Here is a 24,710-nt window from a genome sequence, read left to right as displayed (position 1 = left end):
CACGTCAGCTGATACGGTGCTTCGCAGAGCCAAAAAGTTCGAAAAAACGAAAATGCGATTAAAAAATTGAGGGTCCTCCTCCTTGACTTTTTGTCTATTCATACATAGATAACAACTATACGCGTTAATTATTGTGTACAACTAGGAATACACACACATTTCTTAACGCGGCAAACTTAAAGTAGCAAGCTTTAACTAGCTACAATATGGAAAGCCTCCCCTCCCTCACTTTTGTTTGTTAGTTGCTATGGTAATCGTGCTTGGTGACTGTTGACCCTGGATAACAAGGGGTTATATAAAGCTTAGTACTTGTTAACAAGCGATGATAAAAGTTTAAACTGGTAAAAATGGATGACGGAATGCCCCAAAGTAACGGTAAATAAACTTCTACTGAAATATAACAGCAGTTACTGTACCTTAATATCTTTTTTATCGGCACTTAAACCTTAGGTCGTAAGATAAGTTACAACTGACAGTTTGTTTTATGTCTGACTTTTAATTCTACCTGTCTACTGATATTTAATAAGCTCATATGGACCGTTTAGTGGACAACCTAATAGAAGATGAAGCTGAGAGAGAGAACCTTTTTGCCAAACCCACCTGCTTCATCATAGTTGGAAGACCGGTAATTTACCTTTTTTCACCCTTTTAATTTAATATTATACTGGAGATTTAGAAACAAATGAAGTCATGTTTTGGCGATAAGAACGTGTGAACATTGCTGGGTGCAGTGTAAGTCTCAGTATCCACTCCTCAACCACATCCTGGAGTTTGCTGTCACCAGTCCTCATAATTGAACCATGACACACCGAACACCGGAAATGTTTTTTCTAACACCTTTCATGTCATGTGACTTAATGACTCAATTTCAATTGTGTGGCATTTTATGTGACAGGGTGTTGGCAAATCCACCTTGGCCAAAAAAATTGCACAGTCTTGGAAATGTATCTTGATTGATGGTAAGGACTTTTATTTCCTCTTCATACCAACATAATGTCTATGCACATCATGTGATATTTCCTGTCTGCTTTTACAAAATTTCAGATACAGATCTGCTCAACACACACATAAAAAATAAAACAAAGCAAGGCATAGAGGTGAGTGATATCCTATTCTGTATCATGGTACAGGACGGTTAATTGTTCCTTTTGTGCGTCATATGTCTCTAGCCTCTAATTTGCATGTCTGACCATTTTAGCTCCTAAATATCTTATCTGAGGGGAAAAGTATACCAGAGGACAATGTGCTGGAGCTGATTCTTGCCAGGCTTAACTCACCAGATGTGGAACACTATGGTAAATCATGTACTCAGGATGTATTTAAGCAGGCATGCAAATAAACCTCTGGCTTTCCAAATGTTGTTTGTAGAATGTGGTTAACTTAAAAAAAAAATTGATGTGTACTATGACCACCAACAGCAAGATGTCCTTCAAAACAGCAGTATTGGAGCTCTGCCACTGCTTGTATTTGATTAATCAATGTGTTGTAATACAGGCTATGTGCTGAGCTGCCTGCCATTCATGTCGGAAGAGTGTCTGAAGATTCATGAGCAGATTGAACTGATCAAAAACCTCAAGCTAACACCTGATTTCATCATTAATATCAAGGTTAACATCACATCATATTTATAGCTATATTTACAGCTCAAATTAGCAATATCTGTTTTTTTGAATGAAATGTGTCAGTGTGTCATTGGTTTAATTATGAACGTAGCACCCTCATCTTCCACTAGTGTGCAGACAAGGACCTGGCCCAGAGGCTGTCAGGTTTGAAACAGTATCCAGAGACAGGGCAGCTGTACAACAGGGACCAGTGGAGGCGTGATGAGGTGTACATCGACACGAAAGAGAACAAGGATGAGGAAGTGGAGGATGAAGAGGAGAAGGTATACCTTTCCTGTCTTTAGAGTCATTTGGTTGTGATTGTATTCCAGTAATGAATATATAAATATTCTTAATTTCCAATTCTGTTGTATCATTTGGAAACATTTGGGTTTTGCACATTTTAGATGACTCTTTTTCATTTTAATCAAGCTTATCACACCTATAAACTTTAAACCTTAAACAAGACAGCTGTCAAGCCATGATTTTCTATCATACTTGTAGGATTTGTTTTGTCTGTAGGCTGTTGAAGAGGAACTCCAGAAGGATATTATTTATCAGATGGTGTGGATACCAGAGAATCTGGACAGAAATGCTTTTATCAGAATCAACATGTACAAGGATACCATGCTCAGACCACTGGAGGTGAGTTACCTGGGACAGCACAACCTCTGAGTGGCTCACAAATGAATTAAGAAGTTAAATAAACTACTCGTCAGTCATCAGTGCTGTCAGAGATATTGACTCAAAATCTAGGAAGTCAGCATTATTTTTCAAATGCCAAATCAGAGTGATGATATGTATCATCCCTCTATGTTTGGTGAAAATGGACCCAGTGTCTCTGAGATATTAAAAAGAATTTACTATCCAGCGTAGAGATGTATCACCATTTCCTGTTTTTTCATAATCCGAACTGTTGCATCATCTGAAATATTACCACTGATGCAAAGATGCTTAATACTGCTTAATCCAAAGGTCTTTTGTCACAAACCAAGTTTACTGTAATTTTCTGTTCTAATAATAATAAAATCAGACCAGGGTTTAAATGAATTGCCCTACTGACAAAAATATTCTTTTTAAAACTCACACTAAAACTTTTAGTTACCTTTTTTTTTTTTTCAGGACTACATGACAGCCCACAACCCCATCTACTTGTTGGAGCTGGATGGAAACAACACACCTGAACAGCTACACTTGGTAAAAACACTAAGGATGAATTAACCGTCTTTAGCAAACACATGCTACAATATCACAAACTATATAATAAGTAACAAAATTTTGCATATCATATTCTGTTGAATTGATTTTGTCACCATAATAAGTTTTTAATTAGTAGCCAATATTAGTCTTGTTCTGGCTTAAATGGGTGAAGCATGTGTGTGAGCATAAATGTGCATGTATTCACTGGATTGATGGTAATTGTTTTGTCTGTAGTCTGTAATGTCCCGTCTTGGATCCATGGCAATAAAGCGTGTCTCCATTCCCATACTCCTCCGCCAGGCTGATGACGAAGAATTGCCAGAAGATGTTGACACGGTCTGACATTAATGATCATATTTTTTTTTTTTCATCAAAACACAGTCAGTTATGTAAATGCTTTGAAACCACCAGTATTTCAAACAACTTTGAACAATAAACACACATGTGATTCTCATTTAACTAGAAGTAGTTCAATCCTGAGTTCATCTCTTTTCCAGGAGGACCTGCTGAGAATTATGTCGTCTTCCAGGGAAGTGGCCCCTGGCTTTAGGTGGAGAAGGAGCCGCTGGGGCCGAACCTGTCCTGTTGCTCTGAAGGAGGGCAAGATCATTCCTGGCAAGCCTGAATATTCTGTAGGGTGGGTGCTTTTTATAGGCTGTGGCCTTGTGAAGAAAGTTTACAGTGAGACTTTGCAATACTGTCAGCCAACTCTCATGTCAACCCCAATATAGCTTCCAGGACAAACTGTACATCCTCTCATCTCAAGAGGCCTGCCAGAAGTTTGTCAAAAACCCCAGGCGGTATTTACTTCCTCCAATGCCCAGGCCCCCTTGTCGGGTTTCCATCATTGGGCCCCCTCAAGCAGGAAAGAGCACCCTATGTAAGCTTCTATCCCAGCACTACAACACATCAGTGCTTGACATGGAGGAACTGGTGCAGCCAGTTCTGGCCAAGGTTGAACAGGAGAGGCTTGACAAATTCAAAGAGGAGACTACACAGGTCGCTATAGACAAAATCAAGATGAACATGGAGCAGGATAGTGGACAGAGTTCAGGCAAGGATCTTTTACAGTCTTTATTTTTATACTGTCATAGAGTGGTCTAATGATGCTAGATTGTTACAAACTGGGCATTTAGTATTAAATGTCAGAGTTTTTGTGTTAATGTCTTCTATCTCAGTGACAGAGGATCATCCAGAGGTGAAGGTCATGGTGCTTAATGCAATGGAGGAAGCCAAAAAACTGAGCACATCTCCCCTTGGCCTGTATGCTGAGGCACTGGCCAACTGTATAAAAGAGGTATGTCAAACATCTAAACATGGCAGCTGCATTTACACAAACTTTTTAATCTTAAAATTTTTTTATGTAGACATTAAGATCCAGGATACCCAGGATTTGAGACTATTGTTAGAATGTTTTAATAGATTGAATTTATTTGTAAGATTACATTGACTATATTAAACATAAATGTTGCTATTTGATGTTAATAAGGTTGATGTTACAGATGGAAGAGACAGACACAGATGCAGACGTCAGTACTGGCTGGGTGCTTGACAACTTTCCCATGAACTTCTCCCAAATGGATGCCTTACAGCAAGGTGAAATCCTGCCAGACATCCTCTTTTGTCTCAAAGACAGTGGTGGAAATCAAGGTAGGAGACACAGAAACAAAGCATCACAAACAAGTTGTTGTTTTATTTAAATATATAGACTTGTGTCATTGTTCATGCATCACCGCACTTCAATGTGTTGTTCAATGTGAACAGTTTTGAAGAGATTGTATGAGATGAACAAGGAGAGCGTGGACAAAGCAGTAAGGAGGAGGTTGCAGGACGAACAGTCTGAGAAGGAGAAACAGGTCCCGTAAGTGAAGATAAAATGATGCGGTGACATTTTGCGGTTTGTTATATCAGAGCAGGATTGTTCACGCATCAGTTCTTTTTCTGCTTCATTTCTCTCATTAGAAACCAAAAGGAGCAAGAATCAGAGGTGCTTTCAAATCTAGAAACAGTAGATGAGGAAACTGATGGTATGTATTATCTGTCTATGAAGCAGCTTAAATTCCCATACCCTCCATGAGCCTGTAAAGTGAAATCAGCATTATTTTTGTTGCATTCTTTTTCTATGCAGAAAATTCTAAGCAATCTGAAACCACCAGGCCTGTACGTCCTGACATAATCAAAAAGGAAGGTGAGACATTTTTATTAAATGAAATTTAATAAATGAAAATTTAAATGAAATTTAATAAACACAAATTCTGATTCATCTCTCAGTATTTACAAACTTCTATTCTCACTCTTCCCCTCCTTCTCCCTCTGTTTGCTCAAGCTGTAATACTACCTGGTCATTGGGAGTTGGGTTATCCAGATGGCCCAGAGATGAATGACTATAAACTGCAACTGCAACAGTTTGTGTCTGAATGGGAACAAATGCAGTCAGCTCTAAATGTTACCTGCTCAGTACTGGAGATTGATGGCAAAAGCCCTGAGGATTTGCTTCAAGAGATGATCTTTCAGATGGAGAGTGAGTGTAACCTCAATCGCGGTCTTTCATTTTTGTTACACACACCTCATGTCTTTCAGTTTATGAAAATATACAGTAATTAAATGTATACATTTTTTTAAAAAAAGGGAAGAATACTAGTTTCCAAGACTGTTGGTATGCAGCATTATTTTTGATAGGCCTTTTAAGTGGGAGGGGAAAAGAAAGACAAGGAGAATGCAAAGGCAGAGAGTGGAGTTGATGCCTTGGTGATAATTAAGATTTTTCTTATGTTACTCTCTTGGGGAAGCAAATAGTCAATATCAGTTAGAGATTAGGTTTTAAGGTTTTGTAGAGTGAACTTATTTTGGTTCTGTGGAGATTTTAGATTGTTAGTCCTACAATTTTCTTTGCGTCCATTTGGTTTTTTTTTTTATTCTTTTAGTCCTTTGTCATAAATCAGCCTTGTCCTGGGAGTACTAGACCATTTTGTCTCTGTTTCATGTCTGTGTGATAGTTTTAGTGGGATAGAGAGCTGAGGTAGGTCCTTTGTTCGACAGAAAACAGAATGTCCCTACCATCACCTCTTTGATGATGTGCCAACTATGCTGCTGTGTCCGCTACAGAGCCCTTCAAGTATGTGCCCTGGGAGCTGTCAGCGTTGGATCTGGACGAGGAGGCAGAGGATTTGGAGGCCCTAGCAGAGCTTGAGAGAGCAGAGGAAGGCAACAGTGATAATGATGCAGCAGAGGAGGATGAAGTCAGTAAACTGAGAGTTCTTTTCATTTTAAAGCCCCAATAAGTGACTTTATCTGAATTTATATGCTACGGGTTTATAAGTGAAGGGACTGAAGATACAGGGCTGTTTTACTGTTTTGTTGACAGATGTTTATAATATAAACAAACCTTAAACGGGATCTCTTCCCTCTCAATGAAACCAGGGGGACACAACAGCCAAGAGATTATTAGGTGATACTCATCATTTCTGCCCTGTGGCCTTAAAAAATCAAAACGTCCTGTTGCCCTGTACGGAGGAAATTGCAGCCAAGTACCGCGAGAAGACCTTCTACTTCTCCAGCCCAGAAGCAAGAGACGCCTTCGTTCAAAATCCTGTACAATTTGTTGCAAAGACTGAGCCTCTCAAGGTACAAGCTGACATGAGACAAGATAGAAAATAGTAAAATAAATTTAAAAAAAAAAAATTCTCACAATATCTTATCCTCTTCTATCTAAGCCTCCTGCCCTGCGAGTCTTTTTGCTTGGCCCCCGTGGGTCAGGCAAGACCTCTAATGGTGAGTGGCTCGCCCAGCAGCTTGGTCTCTTCCATATTCAGTTCAGGGAGCAGCTCCAAATGCTCATCATGGCCAAGACAAAGAAGCGAGTGCCTCATACTGATGAGGAAGAGTCTCAAGAGGAGTCTCCTGAGGACTTGGAGGCCCTGATACAAGAAGCCAGGGGGGAGGGCGAAGAGGAGGAGATGGAAGATACCTCTGCCAATATGAATGACATGGAGGTCAGCCTCAATAAACTGTATCTCTAGCAAGATTTCCAATATTATGATGCCTCAGATCACTTTCTCGTTAGAACCAGAGTTGATGAATTATGATATCTTCTGAGTCTGGATTATTGTGTATTTGCTTTTGTGTGTTTACAGCAGGAAGTGGTACTGACTGATGAGGAAATGGCCATCAAAGCCTACCTCTCTGATGGAGAACCTCTGACTCCACAGATTCTGGACATGGTTATTGCACCATACTGGAGACAAGAACCATACATGTAGCTGTACACACGCACAAAACAACATTTGCTGTCTTAATGAGTTAGATGAGAAGATTGGTACCACCCTTATATCTATGTGCTAAATATGAAGCTATTAGGTTTATGCTAAGTTACCTTAACTTTTACATATACATCACCTGTATTCATTATATATGCATTTTCTGTATATTTATGTGCAATGTTTTTACGTAGTTATGGTGTGTGTTTATGTTTTTTTGTGTGAATACCTGACAGCACAAACTATTTGCTGACCTTAAAATTCTATCTCTTTCTTGCAGGTCCACAGGTTTTATTTTGGAGGGCTTCCCCCATCATCCTGATGAGGTGCAGTACATGTTTCAGCAACAGCTTTTCCCTGACATTGTGGTAATCATATCGGTAGATGTCAGTGATGTTCAGAAACGTCTGTTGCCGACATACCTGGAGAAGTGGCGTGAGCGTCGTAACCACCGTGAAGCACAGCTGAACCTACTTCGCGATCTGCATAAGAAAAACCGGGTAAGCAAGTTGGTAATAGTATTTTTCTGCCAACTTTATTATGAAGCATTTATTATATTGTCTTGTGTAAATATCTAACACAATAACTTTGATGTCATCGGTACAGGAGGAGAACATTGTCAAGAGAAGGGCTGAGCTCATGGCAGAGAAAGGTGCTACGGCAGCCAAAACAAAGGTAAGCGATCTCATCATAACCACAACAGTCATTCCCTCTCCTTCACTAATTAACCGCTCCATCTAATCTTTATCCCCTAATCGAGTAGTTTAGGTATCAAGAGGCTGAGGAGGAGGACGATGAGGAGGAAGAAGAGGAGGAAAAAGCTGCAGACAACATAGAGGATGAGATAGAGGCCTTGCTGGAGGAGGAGTTTCCCTCAGAAGAGGATAACGAAGACAAAGAGAACGAGGAGACTGAGGAAGCTGCTGATGAGAGGCTCGAAGTGGAGATAGAAGAGCGATTTGTGACAGATGAAAACAACCTTGTTACTATAACGGTACAAAGACAACCACACAAACCCATGATGGCACTTAACTAGCCAAACAACGATATGGTTTCCACACCCTTACCATTTCTGCTATTGTTTCATGTTAAGGACAAACTACACTGTAAAGAAGTTGTACTTTACTTACCCTCATATATTGTGCTTTGTGTTTTTCTATAATCAGGAGCTGTTGAGTGAGCAAAACATACCCAATGTCTCAATCAGTGCATCTCGCAAGCTTCAAATCGTCCGGCAGCAGCTGCTCAGGAAAATGCAGCCTCTGCTGACTAACAGGGAGTCACTCTTCCAAAAATGTCAACCCATCTCATACAGCCTGGCACAGAGGTTGCTGCTCTCCACTTACAAGTTACACAGTGCCTTTGGCTGCTGGGATCCCATCAAGGTATTTATAATCCCAGAATGGCCCCATCATCAGTGGGATGAGTCTGTGATTTTTGTCATGTATAAAAGTTCCAGAAGTTATTTCAGATAAAAGTACACCTAGTTTCTCAGCAGAAATCTCAAATTTCCTTTACATAGTGTAATGTATTGTAACATGTTGTCTATCTACACACAACCCCCTCTACAGCAATACAAGGAGAGAGACTTAATCCAGCCCCTGCAGTGGCCTCTCAATACCACATATCCCCTGATCTTCCATCAGTATATCTACTTCTTTGCATCTAAGGAGAACCGCAACACATTTATGGTCAACCCTTTAAAGTACCTTAGGCAGTCCAAGCCCACCCCATCCCTCCCTGTTAAGATGGCCGTCCTTGGACCACCCAAATCTGGTAAAACGGCTGGTAAGACTCACAGCAGTTGCAAAGTTTCCACTTTCTCATTTACATATCCCTTTCCTTTTTTTCTTAATTTTTGGTCTTCTCTCCATCTCTCCAGTGGCAAAAATGTTTGCTCAAAAATATGGCTTGGTACAGCTGTCCATTGGCAGTGTTATGCGTATGGTGCTCAACACTCAGGAGCACACTGATCTGTCTGTCCAGATGAAAAAGCACCTCTCCCAGGGCCTTGTTGTACCCGATGAACTGGCCATTCAGTGTCTGGAGGTGGCGCTCATGAGCTCGGTCTGCAGCACTCAAGGGTAAGACAGGTTCCATTCTTTTGTTTATTAAAACTCAAGGCCTGAAAAGGTCCTAACTGTTACCTTAGTAACATCACTGCTATGTACCATGTTATGACTGTCATGAATCCTGCATAGACTTGAGGATGTTTTTTCCAGGTACGTGTTGGATGGCTTTCCGATGACACTTAAGCAGGCAGAGCTCATGAGTTCTCGGAGCATCATCCCCATGATAGTCGCTGAGCTTGAGCTGGACACAGTGGAGGTGCTGAAGAGAGGCCTTGAGGACAAGATAAAGTCCAACAAGTGAGACAACACTTACACACAACAAAAGGAATAATAAATACACAGAAATCGTGTGTATTTTCAAAATCACAAGCCTTCAAAGTGAATGTAATAAAAATGTGTCTTCCTCTCATTATAGGCCTCACCTGATGCATGACAGCTCTGAGATCCTCCACATTCGTAACTCATGTTACAAGCAGGGGGTGGAGCTGGTGAAGAAACACTTCCAGAAACAATATCAGAACTGGATTCTGCTTGATGGCTTGAAGAGCAAATGGTGGATCTGGAACAGTATTATAAAAGAAGTCAGTATCAGCATGAGATACATCCACAGTTACCTGGATAGGGTACGCAGCGGTAAGTATTAGAAACTTAACCAGGTATCAGCTCAGCAGAGCTTTTTATACCTGAAGTAAGATAACAAATAAATATATAGCATAGCAGTTTGCAATAAATAACAATGCAGCTGCGGCAATTAAATAAACAAAATAAAACATTAAAAGTTTTTTAAAAAGAGATAAATTAATTTAAAAAGTCAAACAAAAAGTGAGTAAATAATAAACTTAAATCTAGATCACTGTCAAGATGACAAACAATAGGTTCTCTTCCACATGCCTTTTAATTTTGCAGGTCAGTCAGCCTGCATCAACAGGCTGTGCATCACACCAAAGGAGCTGCACCATCGGCTTGGAGAGTTTGGCCATTACTGCCCAGTCTGCCTAGCTCTACATCACCACCTGGGAGACTGCTCAGAAATTTCAGTTCTGATTCATTCAGCTGAGTACAGGGGACAATATTACAAGATGTGTGGCGAAAACCATTTAAAGGTCAGTGTAGTGGAGCTTTAGGACACTTTACAACACACAGATATCAAATGTTCGAAGGTGGAAAGTTGTCTGCTTTTAAGATATTTTAAATTCTGTGTGTGATTCCTGTCATTACTCGGGGGATTTTGTTATGTCTATATCATGCTCTGCGATTATAAAGGATAACATTTATGTTAACTGTGACTGAATCTGAATGAATGTATTGCTTTCTCAACCACAGAGGTTCCTGTCCACTCCAGATCAATTTGTGACTCCTGGCTGCCCAAACACTCTCCCAGAGCCCCACCTGCTCCCAAGAAAGCTAACTGAGATTCAGGTGAAGAACAGGTTCCCACAGCAAGTTGAGATGAAGGGCTTTTGTCCCGTTACTTACCTGGATGGAAAACAAAGGTACAGTATTCACCCGTATAAAGTCTAACTCTAACCATATCTCACATATGTCTAAATACAAAACAATGTGTGCACCACTAGATTCTTTATTTTGGCAATTTCTCCTCAAGTTCCAGCTCCACAGAAATAGATAATTGTGAAATATGGATAATAAGCCACGGTTTCTTATGTCTTTTCTTAGACACGTCTAGGACCCAAAATAAAACAAGTCAGTGCAAAGAGATTTATGTATGATTTTTAGGCACAATATGTACTATATACTAAACAAAACAGGCCTTTTAATAGATTATTTTAATAGAAACAAACTCAAATTCAAACAAATATCATAGCTGGTGTTTGAAATCAGTCAGCATGTGTTTGGATACATGATTGACATTGATTTATTAATGGCTTCGTAGAGGTTCTCATTTAGCAGTTAGAAGTTATTTTACCTTCATAAATTTATAAGGGGTCCCTGGTCCAAGACTGAAGATTCTACATAAACTGCATTTTGCAAGCACATAATGTAAACCTAATGTGAATTATAATGACACAAAGTAGTTAAAATCATACATTCAGAAAACACTACATGCCAACACAAACAAAACATGTTAACAAAACTTAATTAGTGTTAGATTTCTTCTTACTGCCCTCAACTCTTTAGTATATTTGTTAGCTTTCTATTCATGGAAGGCTTATTTGTTCCCAGGTATGAAGCCCTGGTTCGAGGAAAAAAGGAATATGCTGTGGAATACAGAGAGCGGATCTACATTTTTGAGACAAAGCAGAAACAGGACAAGTTTTTGAGGTTTGGTGCTATCTCTGCATATGCGAATCTCCACTCTACTGCTACTAGAATAATGAACATAATAAGTGAATAATGAGTCAACATTAAGTTGCTTCGCTGAACTTTGGTCTATTCAGTAAAACTTCATATTCACACATTATTTATCAAGGACTCCTGAAACCTACTGGGACCAGAGGCTGCCCAGTAAAGTTCCTCCTCTTTGTGAGCCTGTAGCCCTCACCTCCCTCCCAACGTTGGGTTACTTGGAGCAGGTCAAACACACTCAAACACACCTAAAAAAATGCAGTATTAGTCCCATCGGCATAGATTTTATAATATCAACATTTGATATAAGTGCATTTCTGAAGTGTTTCCCTGAGATATCTGCTCTGCTTTGAGTGAAGTCTGTATTTTTTAGGGTGTGGCAGTAGCAGTCATCAAGGCCATGACAGCTGTTGGGTGTCTCAAACCAAAGCATCCCTTCCTCTGTATACAAAGATCAGCACTCCTGTATGTGGCCTTCTATCTGAAAGGTAAACAAAATTCAAGAAAATTAAACATATGTGTACTGCTGAATTTGAATTAGAAGGATGTTAGGTACTCTTTTCTTAGATACGTGTTTGTGTTTTGTTTTTTGCAAAACCTTTCTTCAAAATTAATAATTTTAATAAAAAAAACATTTTTCTGTTGCCAGTAATTATTTACTTTTGCTTCAGTTACTTTTAAAATCCAGATCTTTCAATTGTGATACTGCATTTTTCCACATGTATCATTTCTTTTATTTGTGTAATAAATGAAAGCTCACATTTTTACAGCTTTCAACCACAAGAGCACAGACTACACTCGCCAGAAGTACAAAAAAAAGCTGGCCTTGTTTGAAGAGAACTGTGCGCTCATTCCCTACCTGAGCTCAACAATGAGAGGGAACTACAGGCCCCCCAGTGAACGTCCCATTGACTTTGAGTTCAAACTTAACAGGTTCCTGGCCTTGGAAGTCTTGCCAAGAGCCAACTGTGTGCTGTAACTGTGCCTGTTTTGCACTTTTGACAATCACAGTATGTATGCTGTGATGACATGTGTGACAAAAAAGTAATTTGAAATATATTTTAAATGTAACCTCTTTTAAGAGTTTATTTTATTGAGAGCTATCTGTAATAAAGCATCCTTCATTGTCATCAGGGCTAAAAAAAATGATTTTGCCTGGGTGAATCTTGCTTCTTCGTAGCTTGGCCATATACTCTTGTAAACACTGAACTTTACTTTTCATGCATTGCATTTTATATGAAAATGAAATATATATTATGCAAGCAAGTTATGAAGTATATGATGGACTGAATATTATATATATACAGTAGTCAGTAGCTCTGTTGCAGTTTTCAGTGTCTGCCATCTGCACGTCAGGTTTCCTAAAGGTTGGAGGGTCCACACATTTCACAGTTCAGTTATTAGCAAGCGTTCAAAAGTACACATGAAACGGCTAAGATCGATTGGTTATTTCATTTTGATTAATTTTCATATATATATTAGACAAACAGTGATTACCTTCATTACTGTTTATTACATATATAAAAAGTCTAACTTTTAAATAAATAATTAAGTAAAACATTCATCTCGTTTATTCGCGCGAGATTTCCAGGAGAATAGTGAGCGCGAATTCGATGAAAAATCCAGTGGTCCTTCCCATCGTCAGCTGTTGTGCCTGACTGCTGTAAAGAAGGTAAGTAGTGACACCCTAACCATATGATATCACTCCTCTCAGTTTCTTAAAACGTCGCAAAACCTGCCACAAAATACTCAGCTGCTCTCTGGCTACATAGTAACTTTCTGTTTAGCGTGTTGCGTTAGTTAGCCTGCTAAGCTAGTTCTGCAACGTAGCTAACCTACTATTGTTAATGTTTTCTTAAACTTAACTTGCAGCCACTACTACTACTAGTCTCAATCACATTAAGGTTCCCGAAAGACGTTACGCCGGTTAACAAAGCCAAAAAATGTGACTATAGTGTCTTACACGGAGAATGAGACTCGCCTTTTGAAGTTGAACTATCAACTAACATGAGTCTATGCTAGTTATATAATCTGTGTTTTCTTTCACTTTCCTTTCCCCCGAAAAGTGGGTTGGCGAAGATGTCTAAAAGGAAAAGCAGATCTGTCAGTGAGAACCCCAACAAACGGGTCAGACCTGAGCAAGCGGAGGAAGAGGAGGATAAAGATGCCGCTAATGGTGACCAGGATGATCCTCTAATGAAACAGGTACATGTATGTTCACTCACTGTCATGCTGTAAGCATGCAGGTTTTCTTCTCTATAAAGACGTTTTATAATTTTTTTTCCCACTTTTTCTTCTTTTCCTTATTTCATGAGAAAAAAATAAGAACAGTGTAGCTTTATTACATTTGTATCATACTCTATATGTTGCATGCATGGGAGTGAAGTGACAGCAATAACTTGTGTTTAGTTGCAAAGTGCTGGTGAGGTGGTGAGTGATGCAGGGATTGTGGAGAGCATCACGTTGAAAAACTTCATGTGCCACTCACTCCTCGGCCCGTTCACTTTTGGTTCCAATGTCAACTTCGTCGTCGGCAACAATGGAAGTAAGTGAAACAATTTAACAAGTGTGGTATTCCAGTAAAGAGGATTGACAAAGTATCTAGATGTTTTGAACTGAAAATAAGAGAAATCCTTGTTTGCCACCCCAGAAACTAGGTTTTGCAGAATTGTCTGTTACAATGGCAATTGATGCTCAAATATAACCTAACTTGTTATGTAGGAGGTTGAAATGATCATACCTCTTTTCCCAGACCAGTTTTCAGGCTCAACTGTCTATAAAGGGGCTAAACTAGTGTTAAATGTTTTTTCCAAACTGAAACTCAGTCATTTTTTAGACACTGTGTCCTGGCAGGTCTTTGTCTTGTTATGCTATGACTATATGTCAGATAAAGGTCAGACCAGTGCTGATGTATAGCTGTCACATACCAATTTAAGTGAAATCTCTTGCTTTGAAATTCATGAGAGAAAGATCTTTTGTGGATAAAATTAGGACCATAGCTGTATTTTCAATGCAACAAGCTCACCTTTAGCTCTCAATACAAATGCTGTACAGGCTAAATGAACATGTAAGGAGCTGACAGCCATCATCATATGGAAGTTTGTATTTCACCCACTACATTGGCTGATGGAACTGATAAAGTGCTTGTACAGAAAAATATTTTTTCTATATACCAGGAAGAAGAAACGATCTCTCCTCACAAAAAAATTTGTAGTAGTTTCACATTTATCTCAGACCCATGTTACCGAGATTCTGAGAGATGAGCACTGATAGAATTAACTAATTAGTTATTACCCACAGTGTGAGTTTCGTCTCATTAATTCCACAGTGAACAAAAATGAAGAATGAAATATTGGTTTTGGTTTTGTTTTGTGATTCTTGATTGTTAAATGTTTTCTTTCTTCATTCATATTTGTTTAAATGTGCTGCTCTGTGGCCATTAAATTCACAAGTGTATCTGTAAATAGCCATTATTAATTGATGTGATCTGTGCTTGACCTCTTGTGTCTGCAGTTTTAAGTTGTGCAAGTGCATTTATTTTGAATGATCATGTCAGCTTAAACCTAAATCATGTATTTATGTAAATTTATGATAGGATTTTTTACTATAGATTAACCATTTTGCTTTGATACCTTCTGTTTTGTGTCTGTCTTATCTTCCATTTAATTCTTCTGTTTATTGCACTGTTTACATTTTTTTTTTTTTTTTTCTCAAACTGCTCGTGTGACAGGTGGAAAGAGTGCCGTCCTGACTGCTCTCATAGTTGCTTTAGGTGGGAATGCACAGGCCACAAACAGAGGATCATCCCTCAAGGGTTTTGTGAAAGAAGGTGAAAGGTAAACCTTGTGTCAGTTATGGCAAAAATTCTGCGAATATGTCCTTGTGGTTCTTTCCGCTCAAACTTCCTTGTTTACAATGTTGGGCGCAGCACACTGACTATTCTTAGGAAAAGAAGGCACTATAAAATTGACTGCATCTGTTGTCTTTAGAGAGAGTAGGACTCTCATATCCCATCATAAATGTGAAATTGTATGATGTGTATTAATGCTCAACAGATTTAAAGTATGTCACTGTGTCACCTGTGTTTCCGCAGCTCGGCTGATGTATCGATTACCCTGCGTAACAAAGGACGGGATGCTTACAAATCTGAGGTGTATGGTGCAGCCATCATTGTAGATCTGAGAATAACACGTGAAGGGTTGAGAACCTATAAACTGAGGAGCAAATCAGGTAAAGGATGGATGGATTTCTCATTTACAGTATTTTGTGAAGAGAACACTGCTGTAACTTGGTACAACAAAATACAGTTTCATATTTCCACCAAGTAAATTTAAGTTTGAACATCTTTAACAAACAACAAAATTTTTTTTTTTTGATTGATTTTCATTTATTTAATTTATTTCACAATTACAAAACACTGCTGAAGAGTAAGAGTATGAAAGGAATAAAAGGACAAGACAAAGTTTGCAATATTATTGTGCAACTTTAACACTTCCATTCGCTCGCTGAATAATTCTCATAAAGTGTTAAGGATTCATAAGCTTTTTTTTTCTCCTCTTGTAGGTCAAATTGTTTCAACCAAAAAGGAAGAGCTCCTGTCCATCCTGGATAATTTTAATATTCAGGTATGAGCAATGCAAGTCTTGTTCAGTACAATGTTGTTTAAACTTTACTATGACAAAATGAAACCGTGTGGAATAAACCTGTGTTTCTGTGTTGGTGAGAAGGAGTCATTGTTAAATTGTTTTCATCCAAAGGTCAATAATCCTGTGTCAGTTCTGACTCAAGAGATGAGCAAATACTTCCTGCACTCTAAAGGAGAGGGGGACAAGTATAAGGTTTGTCTAGTAATTACATACGACTACATTTTTAAGTGAAAATCTGTTGTTCTTGTGAACTTTTTTTTTTTTTTTTTAAATTTCATTCCTTCTGCTCAGTTTTTCATGAAAGCTACACAACTGGACCAGATGAGAGAGGACTTCGTCTACATCAAAACCACCAAGCATGTCACAGAGGATAAAGTGGAGCAACATAGTGAAGTAATTAGTCTGCCTAACATTTTCACTTTAACTATATTAATACTATAAGTTTAAGAGTTAAATAAATACATGCTTAGGCATCATTGTGGATAGAATTTGTATTTTTTAATTATTAATTCAGTAGTTTAGCTAGACAACCTAGCTAGTTTTATTTGACCATGTATGTTTTTGTGACTGTTACAGTGCTTGAAAGACTTGAAGCGGAAATACCTGGAGAAAGAGGACCGTTACAAGAACCTATCATCACTTGATGAAATGCATACCAAACTGGAGGAGTTGCAGAAGCAGATGGCCTGGGCTTTAGTAAGATCATTTTGTCTTTTTTTTTTTTTCTCTGTCTCAGTGATGTTGGATTAGTGCAAAAATTATTTAAAAGATGATTTATCTAAATATTAATGACTGCGAGTGCCTGTGTAAAATTGTACAGGTGACAGAGATGGAGAAGGAGTTGGAGCCGATGAAGGAGAAGCTGCGGTCAGACAGACAGTCCACTGAGAAATATGATGAGAAGGTGGACGAATGGAAGGTGTAACACTTCTTTAGTATTCACCATAAAATCAAGGGTTCAGGCAGCATATGATTGATTCTCATCATCACAAATATTTTTCAATTTTTAAAGATAACACCAGAATCATTAAGTGTGCATTTTTAGTATAACCTACAATTACTAGTAAATAAAGAACTTCTACTTTTGTTTGATAGCTCTCACCATAATTGGCGCATGTATAGCCTTTAACCCCCTACTTCACTGTTTTTATGTTATCACGCAGAACAAGGTGGAGGAGGCTGAGAAGAAGTACAAGCAGATCCAGGAACAGTTGGAGGGGATCACCCAGCAAGTCCAGGAGCTCCAGCCCAAATGTGCTGAACTCAAGGCTGAGGCCCAGAGACGCAATACTCTTTTCAAGACCAGTGAGGTCAGGTTCTTATGATTAGTCTGTAATGATACTTATCTCTTGCACTGCCTCACTTCTTGTTATCAGCCACATCAGTTTGCAGTTCCAGTTGCTAACAACTACAGTTGAGTAATGTAATCCAGATAAACCTGATATTTTTGAGCGACGGTGTCTACAAAAGAAAAATCTGTCTCTGTCTAACTTTTTAACTTTTATTGTTATCATAGTGACACTTGGTTTGCAACTCTGTCATTGTTTCTGTTCTTCATTTATGTGTGCACTCTAGGTCACTGTCCACCGATGCAAAGCTAACCTTAGAGACCTGGAAAAGGACAAGGTTCAGTTGTCCTCTAGGATAAATGATCTCAAGCTTAGGTACGACTTCATCCTGTTTTCATGTGTTGCATGCAAGCTGATATATGTTTTAATTCTGTGCTTTTCCTTCTTCTAATATTTGTTGTCGCATTTTTATTTAAATCTCTCTAGCATCAGTCAGACAACAGGAGCAGAGAGTCAGGCCAGGACGGAGCGTATGGAGCAGATCCAGGCCGAGCTGGAGAACATGATGCACCAGATTTCAACTCTGGGCCAGCAGATTGACCAGTATCACAACGCTTGTAGCCGTGCCAAGGAAGAACAAGGAAAGATGAGGTAAGGAAATAGAAATTGGACACAAAAACAGTTAATCGTGTACAAATCAGAAACTGAGGCAAGAAAATTACAATCACAAAACACTTTTATGTGAATCCATCCCTCAGTCCTTCTGTTCCGTCAACTCTTCTAATTAATTCTACCAGTGAGTTTATATGCAAATAAAACTGAATTTGGGATTCTCCTGTCTTGTAGTCCAGGTAGGCAGCAATTCCCTAAAGAATCTTCTCAGCAGTCCAAATTAAAAATAGCAAAAAGGGCAATCATTAAAATATGATTATCTTCTAACATAATAAAGCCTACCTCCTTCTGTCTTCAGGAGAGAGCAGGAAGTGCTCCGGAGGTCCATCGAAGGCAACAGAAGGAACTTGCAGACTATGGAGAGCAGTCGCTCCAATCGGCTGCGGCGTTTTGGAGAACACATGCCAGCACTCCTCACTGCCATCCAGGAAGCTCACAAAAGAGGCCAGTTCAAGCACAAACCCCGAGGACCTCTGGGTGAGAATCGGTGTCCACTTGCAAACCCTTTGAATAACGACTATAATATCACACAAATGGGGCAGCACATTTTTACAGTAACACTAGTAAGAATATGTACTCGCTTTATTTATAGATATTTAAAATGAGACCAAGCCTCACAAAACTTGCTCAGTAATTAATTTTTCTTTGTCACCGGCAGAGAGCAAAGCCTGATTAATGAATGTTGAAAATGACAGACAGTGCCTGTTTTAAATATCTAATCACAGAGCAAGCGGTGCAAGTTCAAATTCTTGTTTGGACATTTATGGTGGCAGGAGAGATCTGTCTCTAAGTAAACACAACAAGGGATATTCTGGTTTATACAGCCACTGTCAAGTTTATTTGTATTCTGGTTTTCAAAAAGGAGGAACGCCAAACAGAGTAATGAAACAGCTATGGTTACATATTTTTGTCTAGCAGTGCAGGCAAAGTTATCTAAATAGAATATTGTAGAACATATTCCCCTTAATATCCTTCAGTGGGAATCTGAAAGACTGAGAAGAGCAGAATTTATGGCTGTGACTCTGTCTTCTGTGTATTCCATGTTTACTATTTTACTCTGCTGTTTTATGACTTCTTGGTAAATAATTAAGCATAAATAAATGACTGTGAGAGCCGTGTCTGCTATAAAGTGATAGGAATATTAAAAAAAGAGGGAGATGTTTTCTTGCTTCAGTGGGAAGCTGAGCAATGTTAGACCCTTGTTTAACTCAGGTTTAGAGATCCAGAAGATGTCATTTTGTCCTTCTGAAAGTGACAAAAATACACTTTTAACTTTGTCGTTTCTTTTTATATTTCCTTTCCTTTTACAGGTTACCTTATTAGCCCAAAGGACCCAGAGCTGGCCCTGGCTATAGAAGTTTGTCTTAAAGGTCAGCTGCAGGCCTTCACCTGTGACAACCACGAGGATGAGAGGGTGCTGCAGGGCCTCATGGCCAGAGTGTTCCCCGGAGGCCGCAGACCTACCATTATTACCAGCCAGTTCCTCCCAAAAATCCATGATACAAGAAAAAAGTGAGGACATGTACATTATTCACAGAGACATTTATTAAAAGCTTGTTTAAAGTTTAGCAGTACATTGACTGGAAAGAAAGCATGAGGCTTTAGGGTTTCCTCCACAGAGAATGATAACATTGGTCAAGTAATTACACCAGTGATAAGGTGTTTTCACTATTACAAAGTTTACACAGCTTCCTGATGACTATGACAGGCCTATAAATGAAAGACCGAATGGCAGAGCATTATATTCAGCCATGTTTGTTGCTATGGCAGCTATGACAGTTTGGAACTCACATTACAATACAGAAATTTATCATGCTGGTTTGAGAAATGTCAGGATGTTTTTGATGCTTTTATTCTGCTGTGATGCATTGTTACCGTACTGTACTACTGTACTGAGTGTACATATTAATTCAGGATGACCGCAGGTGAGATTAAGTCTGTGATACATATACATATTTTGTTAAATATCACTTTAACAGTGCAAGTATATCGGAAGAGTTACAATAAAGTGACTTTGGTCTGTTTTGTCTGTCAGGGCCGTGAATCACCCTGAATACCCCTCCGTGCTTCAAGCTCTAGAGATTGAGGACCCAGTTGTGGCCAACTGCTTGATTGATCAAAGGGGTATAGAGAGCATTCTACTCATTAAGGTAACAAGCAGGTTCTTCACAAGAAAAATCCCAGTAACATCATAAGCTATGTAGCCATGTATTTTAAGCAGATGTGAACGCTCGGCAAGGACAAGTCTTTTGAATATGAAAATGAACCGGTTTACTTGTTTTTATAGGTGTAAATTCATCCATGATCTGATCATGTGATCCATTTAATCATATCTCTTAAAACCCAGTCCTCACATTTAACACTTATGATAGCAGATGTTGCATTTAAGAGACATGTTTAACCACAGCTTTTGTTTTTAGTGTTCTCTAGGTGTGGTGTATTAACAGGGATTTTGTTTTTGTTGCGCGTGTATGTGTAGAATCGCACAGAAGCTCGGAGAGTGATGCAGGGCAGGAACCCTCCTCAGAACTGTGTCCAGGCCTTCTCTAAGGAGGGAGACCAGATCTTCAATAACCGTAATTACACTGCTGAGCAGACCAGAGCCAACTACCTCACGGGAGATGTTGAGGAGGAGATTAGGTGTGTATCTGTTTGAAGTTAAGACTTTATTACTTCACTCCTGGGTACCTCTGGCCACCAGGGGCACCCGCTGCTGACATTGTGGTGGTACCATGTTTGATACAAGCAATCCTGAGTATATCTTGAAACAATAAAACAGTTAAAAAATGAATATATATTGCAACAGTGAGTGGTTGTATAAACCTGTGCTCTTGTCTTCTGTCCTACTACCTTCTCTATCTCCTTCACTCCGTCTGTTATCCCCTCTCTTGTTCACTCTCTGTCCTCTCAGGCATTTGCATAGGGAGATGGAGAACCAGAAAGCTCAGGCAAACCGCTTCGATCAACAGATGAGAAAATTAGATGAAGACATCAAACAGAATGAAGGGCTGCTGAGAAGAGCTCACATAGAGCAGAAGACTACCAAAGTAAAGATTTTTACCTCTTACATATCAGTATTCATCTCTCTCTGAACCCGGGATATTATGAAATCTTGACACAGTGAATTCGCCAATGAAGTTTGTGTAATTGATTTAGGATAAGGCCACGAAACTACAGCTGGAGCTGACAGACCTGCAGAATGTGGAAGAGCCTCAGTCAGAGGACCTCAAGCCCCTGGTTTGTGCAGAACACATCAATTCAGTACAATGCATTCAAATGTTATTTAAAAAAAAAAAAAAACTGAATAATTGTGATTTGTTACCACTCTACTACAGGAGGAGGATCTTCAAGAGATTGTTTCCAAGATTTCGTCCAAGCGTACTGAGTGCGACGAGGCACGACTTCAGATGGCCGACCTTAAGGCCTCATATGATAAAGCAGAGCGGGAGTACAAGCAGCACAAAGAGCAGATCAACACTGTCGCTGAGGAAGCTGACTCGATCAAGGTAATGTAATACCTGATCAATCTAAAGAAATACTCAGATTAGCACCGTTGTCTTATTGTGCTCATTATGGAATTAGAAGGGAGTTAGAGGAGGAACAAGAGTTAGAAAGTTAAAATCGGAGTCTTGGAGCATGTGACCAGACTTTATCAACTTAAAAATAAATTCAAATAATTTAAAACTTCATCAACTTGTAAAAATAATTTAAAAAGTTGCTGTAGCCCAGTCATTTGGTGATTATTCTCACCACAGTCTCATCATGCCCACGTTAATGGGTGTAGCATATGTGGTGATTTGTTGTTTTGCTTGTCCTACTAAAGGAGGAGCTGAGTAAGGCTGACCAGGAGGTGATGAAGTGCAAGCATCACAAGAAACACTATGACGAGAAGCGCAGCACCCATCTTCGCAACATCCAGACCCTCAACGCCAACCTTGACAGCAAGGATAAGGAACTTCAGGTATGCCTTACGTTGATGTGTGGGGTGACATGAGACAGGAGCCATCAATTTATTAATGCCGTAGATTTTGCACCTTGTAGTTTTGTGTCAGAAATTGATGGTTTGCTTTGCTCTCGGGTTCAGACGTCTGTGTCCAAGGCTACGGAGATCTGTCCTGAGCGCGTAGAAGTGCGTCGGACAGCCAGGAGTCTCGATAGTGAAATCAACCGTCTCAAAGTTAAGATCTCTACCCAGCGGGAACAACAGGGGGACCGCGAGGAGGTTGTGAGGTATGTTACCTCAACCCCTGTGATAAATGATAGTAAAATAACCATGACCATGTAGCGTCATAATCGAAGTGCAGCTAAGTTTTCCCTTCATTGACACTACGATGATACCCCACCCCACCCCCCTTCTAGGCAGTACCATGAAGCTCTGGAGAACTACAAAAACCTTGCACAGCAAATGAAGAACCTCAACACCTTCATCAAAAGCCTCGACAGTGTTATGAACCACAGACTCCAGGTTTACGCTGAGCTCAGGAGGCAAGTTGTCGAATCAAAAAATGAACCCTTTGCTATTATTATTATTTCAACCCCTTGTTTATTCTTTTTTCTGTTCTGCCCTCCCTTCCCTTCTCGTCCATTTGATCCCTTTTCTCTGCATCTCTCACTGTCTTAGGTTCCTCTCGGCCCGGTGTAAATACTACTTTGACAGCATGCTGGCCCAGAGAGGCTACACTGGAAGTATGACCTTTGACCACAAGAATGAAACCCTCTCCATCACAGTAAGAGGAACATGTGCTTCATCAGTTGGACAACACATTAAGCCTCATTTTCCCTCTAAAAATGAAAAAAGTTTTTTTTTGGTGGATTGTGTAACGCCAGTGAACTGTAGGTCACATGAGTTCTGTTTTCAGAATGCACATTCCTGGGTTCAGTTCAAATGAACTTGTAACCCGGACTGTGAGAGGCAGCTATTAGAAAACCGAATAAATGATATAGCAGCAAAGTTAAAGTCTAAATTACAGCACACTGAATTTTTTCATTAATTATTGCTACTCATAATAAAATGAGACATGACAGCTACAGCTTTTTACCAGGTGGTGTCAAGTGAAATGCTGACAACAAAGCTTTCTTGTACAACATTGACTTCTCATCCATTGCTGTGTAGGTGCAGCCAGGCCAAGGAAACAAGGCTCACTTGAGCGACATGCGCACTCTGTCCGGAGGCGAGCGCTCCTTCTCCACTGTTTGCTTTGTGCTCTCTCTTTGGGCCATCACAGAGGCGCCTTTCCGCTGCCTCGACGAGTTTGATGTTTACATGGTAATCAGAGACTGTTCTTATTGGTATTGTGAAGTCTGTCTGGATATGAAATGCTTAAACTGTGGAGTGAAATCATCTCTAAAGGGGAAGTTAGGAGAAAGTTCATATGCAAGGTCCTTGACAATTGAAGAACTGTCCTCTCACTGTGTTCAGCCTCACTTATCAAAATATAACATGAACCTTGGGTTTTGTTTTGTTCAATTAGGACATGGTGAACAGAAGGATTTCAATGGACATGATGCTGAAGGTGGCTGCTGGTCAGCGCTACAGACAATTCATTTTCCTCACCCCACAGACCATGTGTGTAACCGATGATGCATCAGTTTGTTTATATATTTGTATATTAAAGCCGTTTGACCACCCAGATAGTGATTTATTGACTTAGTGACTGTATATTAAATTAGTAAATGAGTTATGCTAAACTAATCTATTCAGGATTAATAAATGTGATTTTTAGTCCACTGCATGGTTTCCTCTTAACCTCAAATATACAACCATATTGTTAACTTTGTTGTTTTTCTCCTGTTTCTCAGTAATCTTCCCATCAGCGAAATCATCCGCATCCTGCGACTGAAAGATCCTGACCGGGGCCAAAACAACACACAAAGAGGTCAAGACGAGGACCAGTAGTATTGCTAGCTGAATTTAACATTAAATGAGGTGATGAGACCACCAGCAGGTGCTAAGACCCTCCATAAGTGTGATACCAGGACAGGCTGGAGTCGGGAGAGAGTTTACTTCTGTGTAACTGTTCAAGTTGTGTTTCAAGGGTAGCGTTTTAAATGTTTTGTAAGATGTAATTGAATTAGATTGAGGGGTTTGTACAGGGGGGAAAGCATTTTTATAGCCTTTGTCAAAATAACTTAAATGGCTTAAATGAAAACTGTTATGTTGGTTAAGTGTTATTCATTAAACCAAACAAGTTAGTAGACACATGCAGTGTTGTGAGTTTTTTTTATGCATGGAAATATATTTCAGGACTAAGGCTGGATTGTAGTGGAGAGTTTTTCCACTTTTGACTTAGTGCATGATAATTTAGATTCTCTATTATGTGTTTCTAAATAAAATTGCTATAATTCATGTTTTTCTTTTCTTTTTGACCAAAATGTCACAGGACACAGTAAAGATGACTGGTCAGATAGAAATCTAAATTCATCACTTACACAAAGCTATCTAGTCTAGTTATGTTCATTAAATCCATCAGAAAATGTTTGCCTTTTGGATGGCTTTAGTACATTTTGCTGAGAAAATTTATACCTGTATTCATACCTATGCAGACCTGTAGCCGAGCTGAGATTCTGTGCCATCTGTAAAAACCCTTTACCTTCTCATTGCTTGCTCCACAACATTGTTAGAAAAACACTAATTCTGAGTTATTTTTTTGTCATTTGATGCCACTGGTTG

General features: G+C 39.3%; 2 protein-coding genes across 3 annotated transcripts; both read left to right on the top strand.

Moving 5' to 3' along the window:
• The first annotated feature begins 120 nt into the window (after window positions 1–120).
• ak9 (adenylate kinase 9) lies at window positions 121–12,563 on the top strand. Of its 2 annotated transcripts, none has more exons than XM_056404840.1 (36): window positions 121–375; window positions 528–625; window positions 896–959; window positions 1,045–1,097; window positions 1,199–1,295; window positions 1,495–1,607; window positions 1,733–1,885; window positions 2,124–2,246; window positions 2,724–2,798; window positions 3,036–3,137; window positions 3,299–3,438; window positions 3,533–3,855; window positions 3,980–4,098; window positions 4,304–4,451; window positions 4,566–4,662; window positions 4,764–4,828; window positions 4,930–4,989; window positions 5,128–5,322; window positions 5,907–6,040; window positions 6,222–6,425; window positions 6,515–6,793; window positions 6,938–7,056; window positions 7,338–7,557; window positions 7,664–7,732; window positions 7,821–8,051; window positions 8,224–8,442; window positions 8,629–8,845; window positions 8,940–9,141; window positions 9,280–9,426; window positions 9,545–9,762; window positions 10,036–10,232; window positions 10,453–10,622; window positions 11,311–11,409; window positions 11,558–11,660; window positions 11,807–11,921; window positions 12,204–12,563. In XM_056404840.1, the coding sequence occupies exons 1-36, from the start codon at window positions 348–350 to the stop codon at window positions 12,410–12,412; spliced, it is 5,205 nt and encodes a 1,734-aa protein (XP_056260815.1). In that variant the 5' UTR covers window positions 121–347; the 3' UTR covers window positions 12,413–12,563. The 2 variants fall into 2 exon arrangements, with proteins under 2 accessions (XP_056260815.1, XP_056260814.1); XM_056404839.1 differs by having other exon boundaries at window positions 6,935–7,056.
• Window positions 12,564–13,000: 437 nt separating this feature from the next.
• On the top strand, window positions 13,001–24,237 carry si:dkey-119f1.1 (Structural maintenance of chromosomes protein 6-like). Its single transcript, XM_056404843.1, has 27 exons — window positions 13,001–13,105; window positions 13,500–13,638; window positions 13,843–13,978; window positions 15,164–15,269; window positions 15,527–15,663; window positions 15,997–16,058; window positions 16,191–16,271; window positions 16,371–16,472; window positions 16,656–16,775; window positions 16,900–16,998; window positions 17,243–17,389; window positions 17,655–17,743; window positions 17,855–18,019; window positions 18,339–18,517; window positions 19,351–19,552; window positions 20,076–20,190; window positions 20,520–20,680; window positions 20,952–21,087; window positions 21,197–21,277; window positions 21,376–21,546; window positions 21,864–22,001; window positions 22,125–22,270; window positions 22,400–22,525; window positions 22,662–22,767; window positions 23,154–23,306; window positions 23,512–23,606; window positions 23,840–24,237. The coding sequence occupies exons 2-27, from the start codon at window positions 13,513–13,515 to the stop codon at window positions 23,934–23,936; spliced, it is 3,276 nt and encodes a 1,091-aa protein (XP_056260818.1). The 5' UTR covers window positions 13,001–13,105; window positions 13,500–13,512; the 3' UTR covers window positions 23,937–24,237.
• The last annotated feature ends 473 nt before the right edge of the window (window positions 24,238–24,710 follow it).

This window comes from Seriola aureovittata, chromosome 19 (assembly GCF_021018895.1).
Source record: "Seriola aureovittata isolate HTS-2021-v1 ecotype China chromosome 19, ASM2101889v1, whole genome shotgun sequence".
Lineage (NCBI taxonomy): Eukaryota > Metazoa > Chordata > Actinopteri > Carangiformes > Carangidae > Seriola > Seriola aureovittata.
The sequence above is the reverse complement of the archived record's forward strand: the minus strand, read 5'-3'. Positions and strand labels throughout refer to the sequence as shown.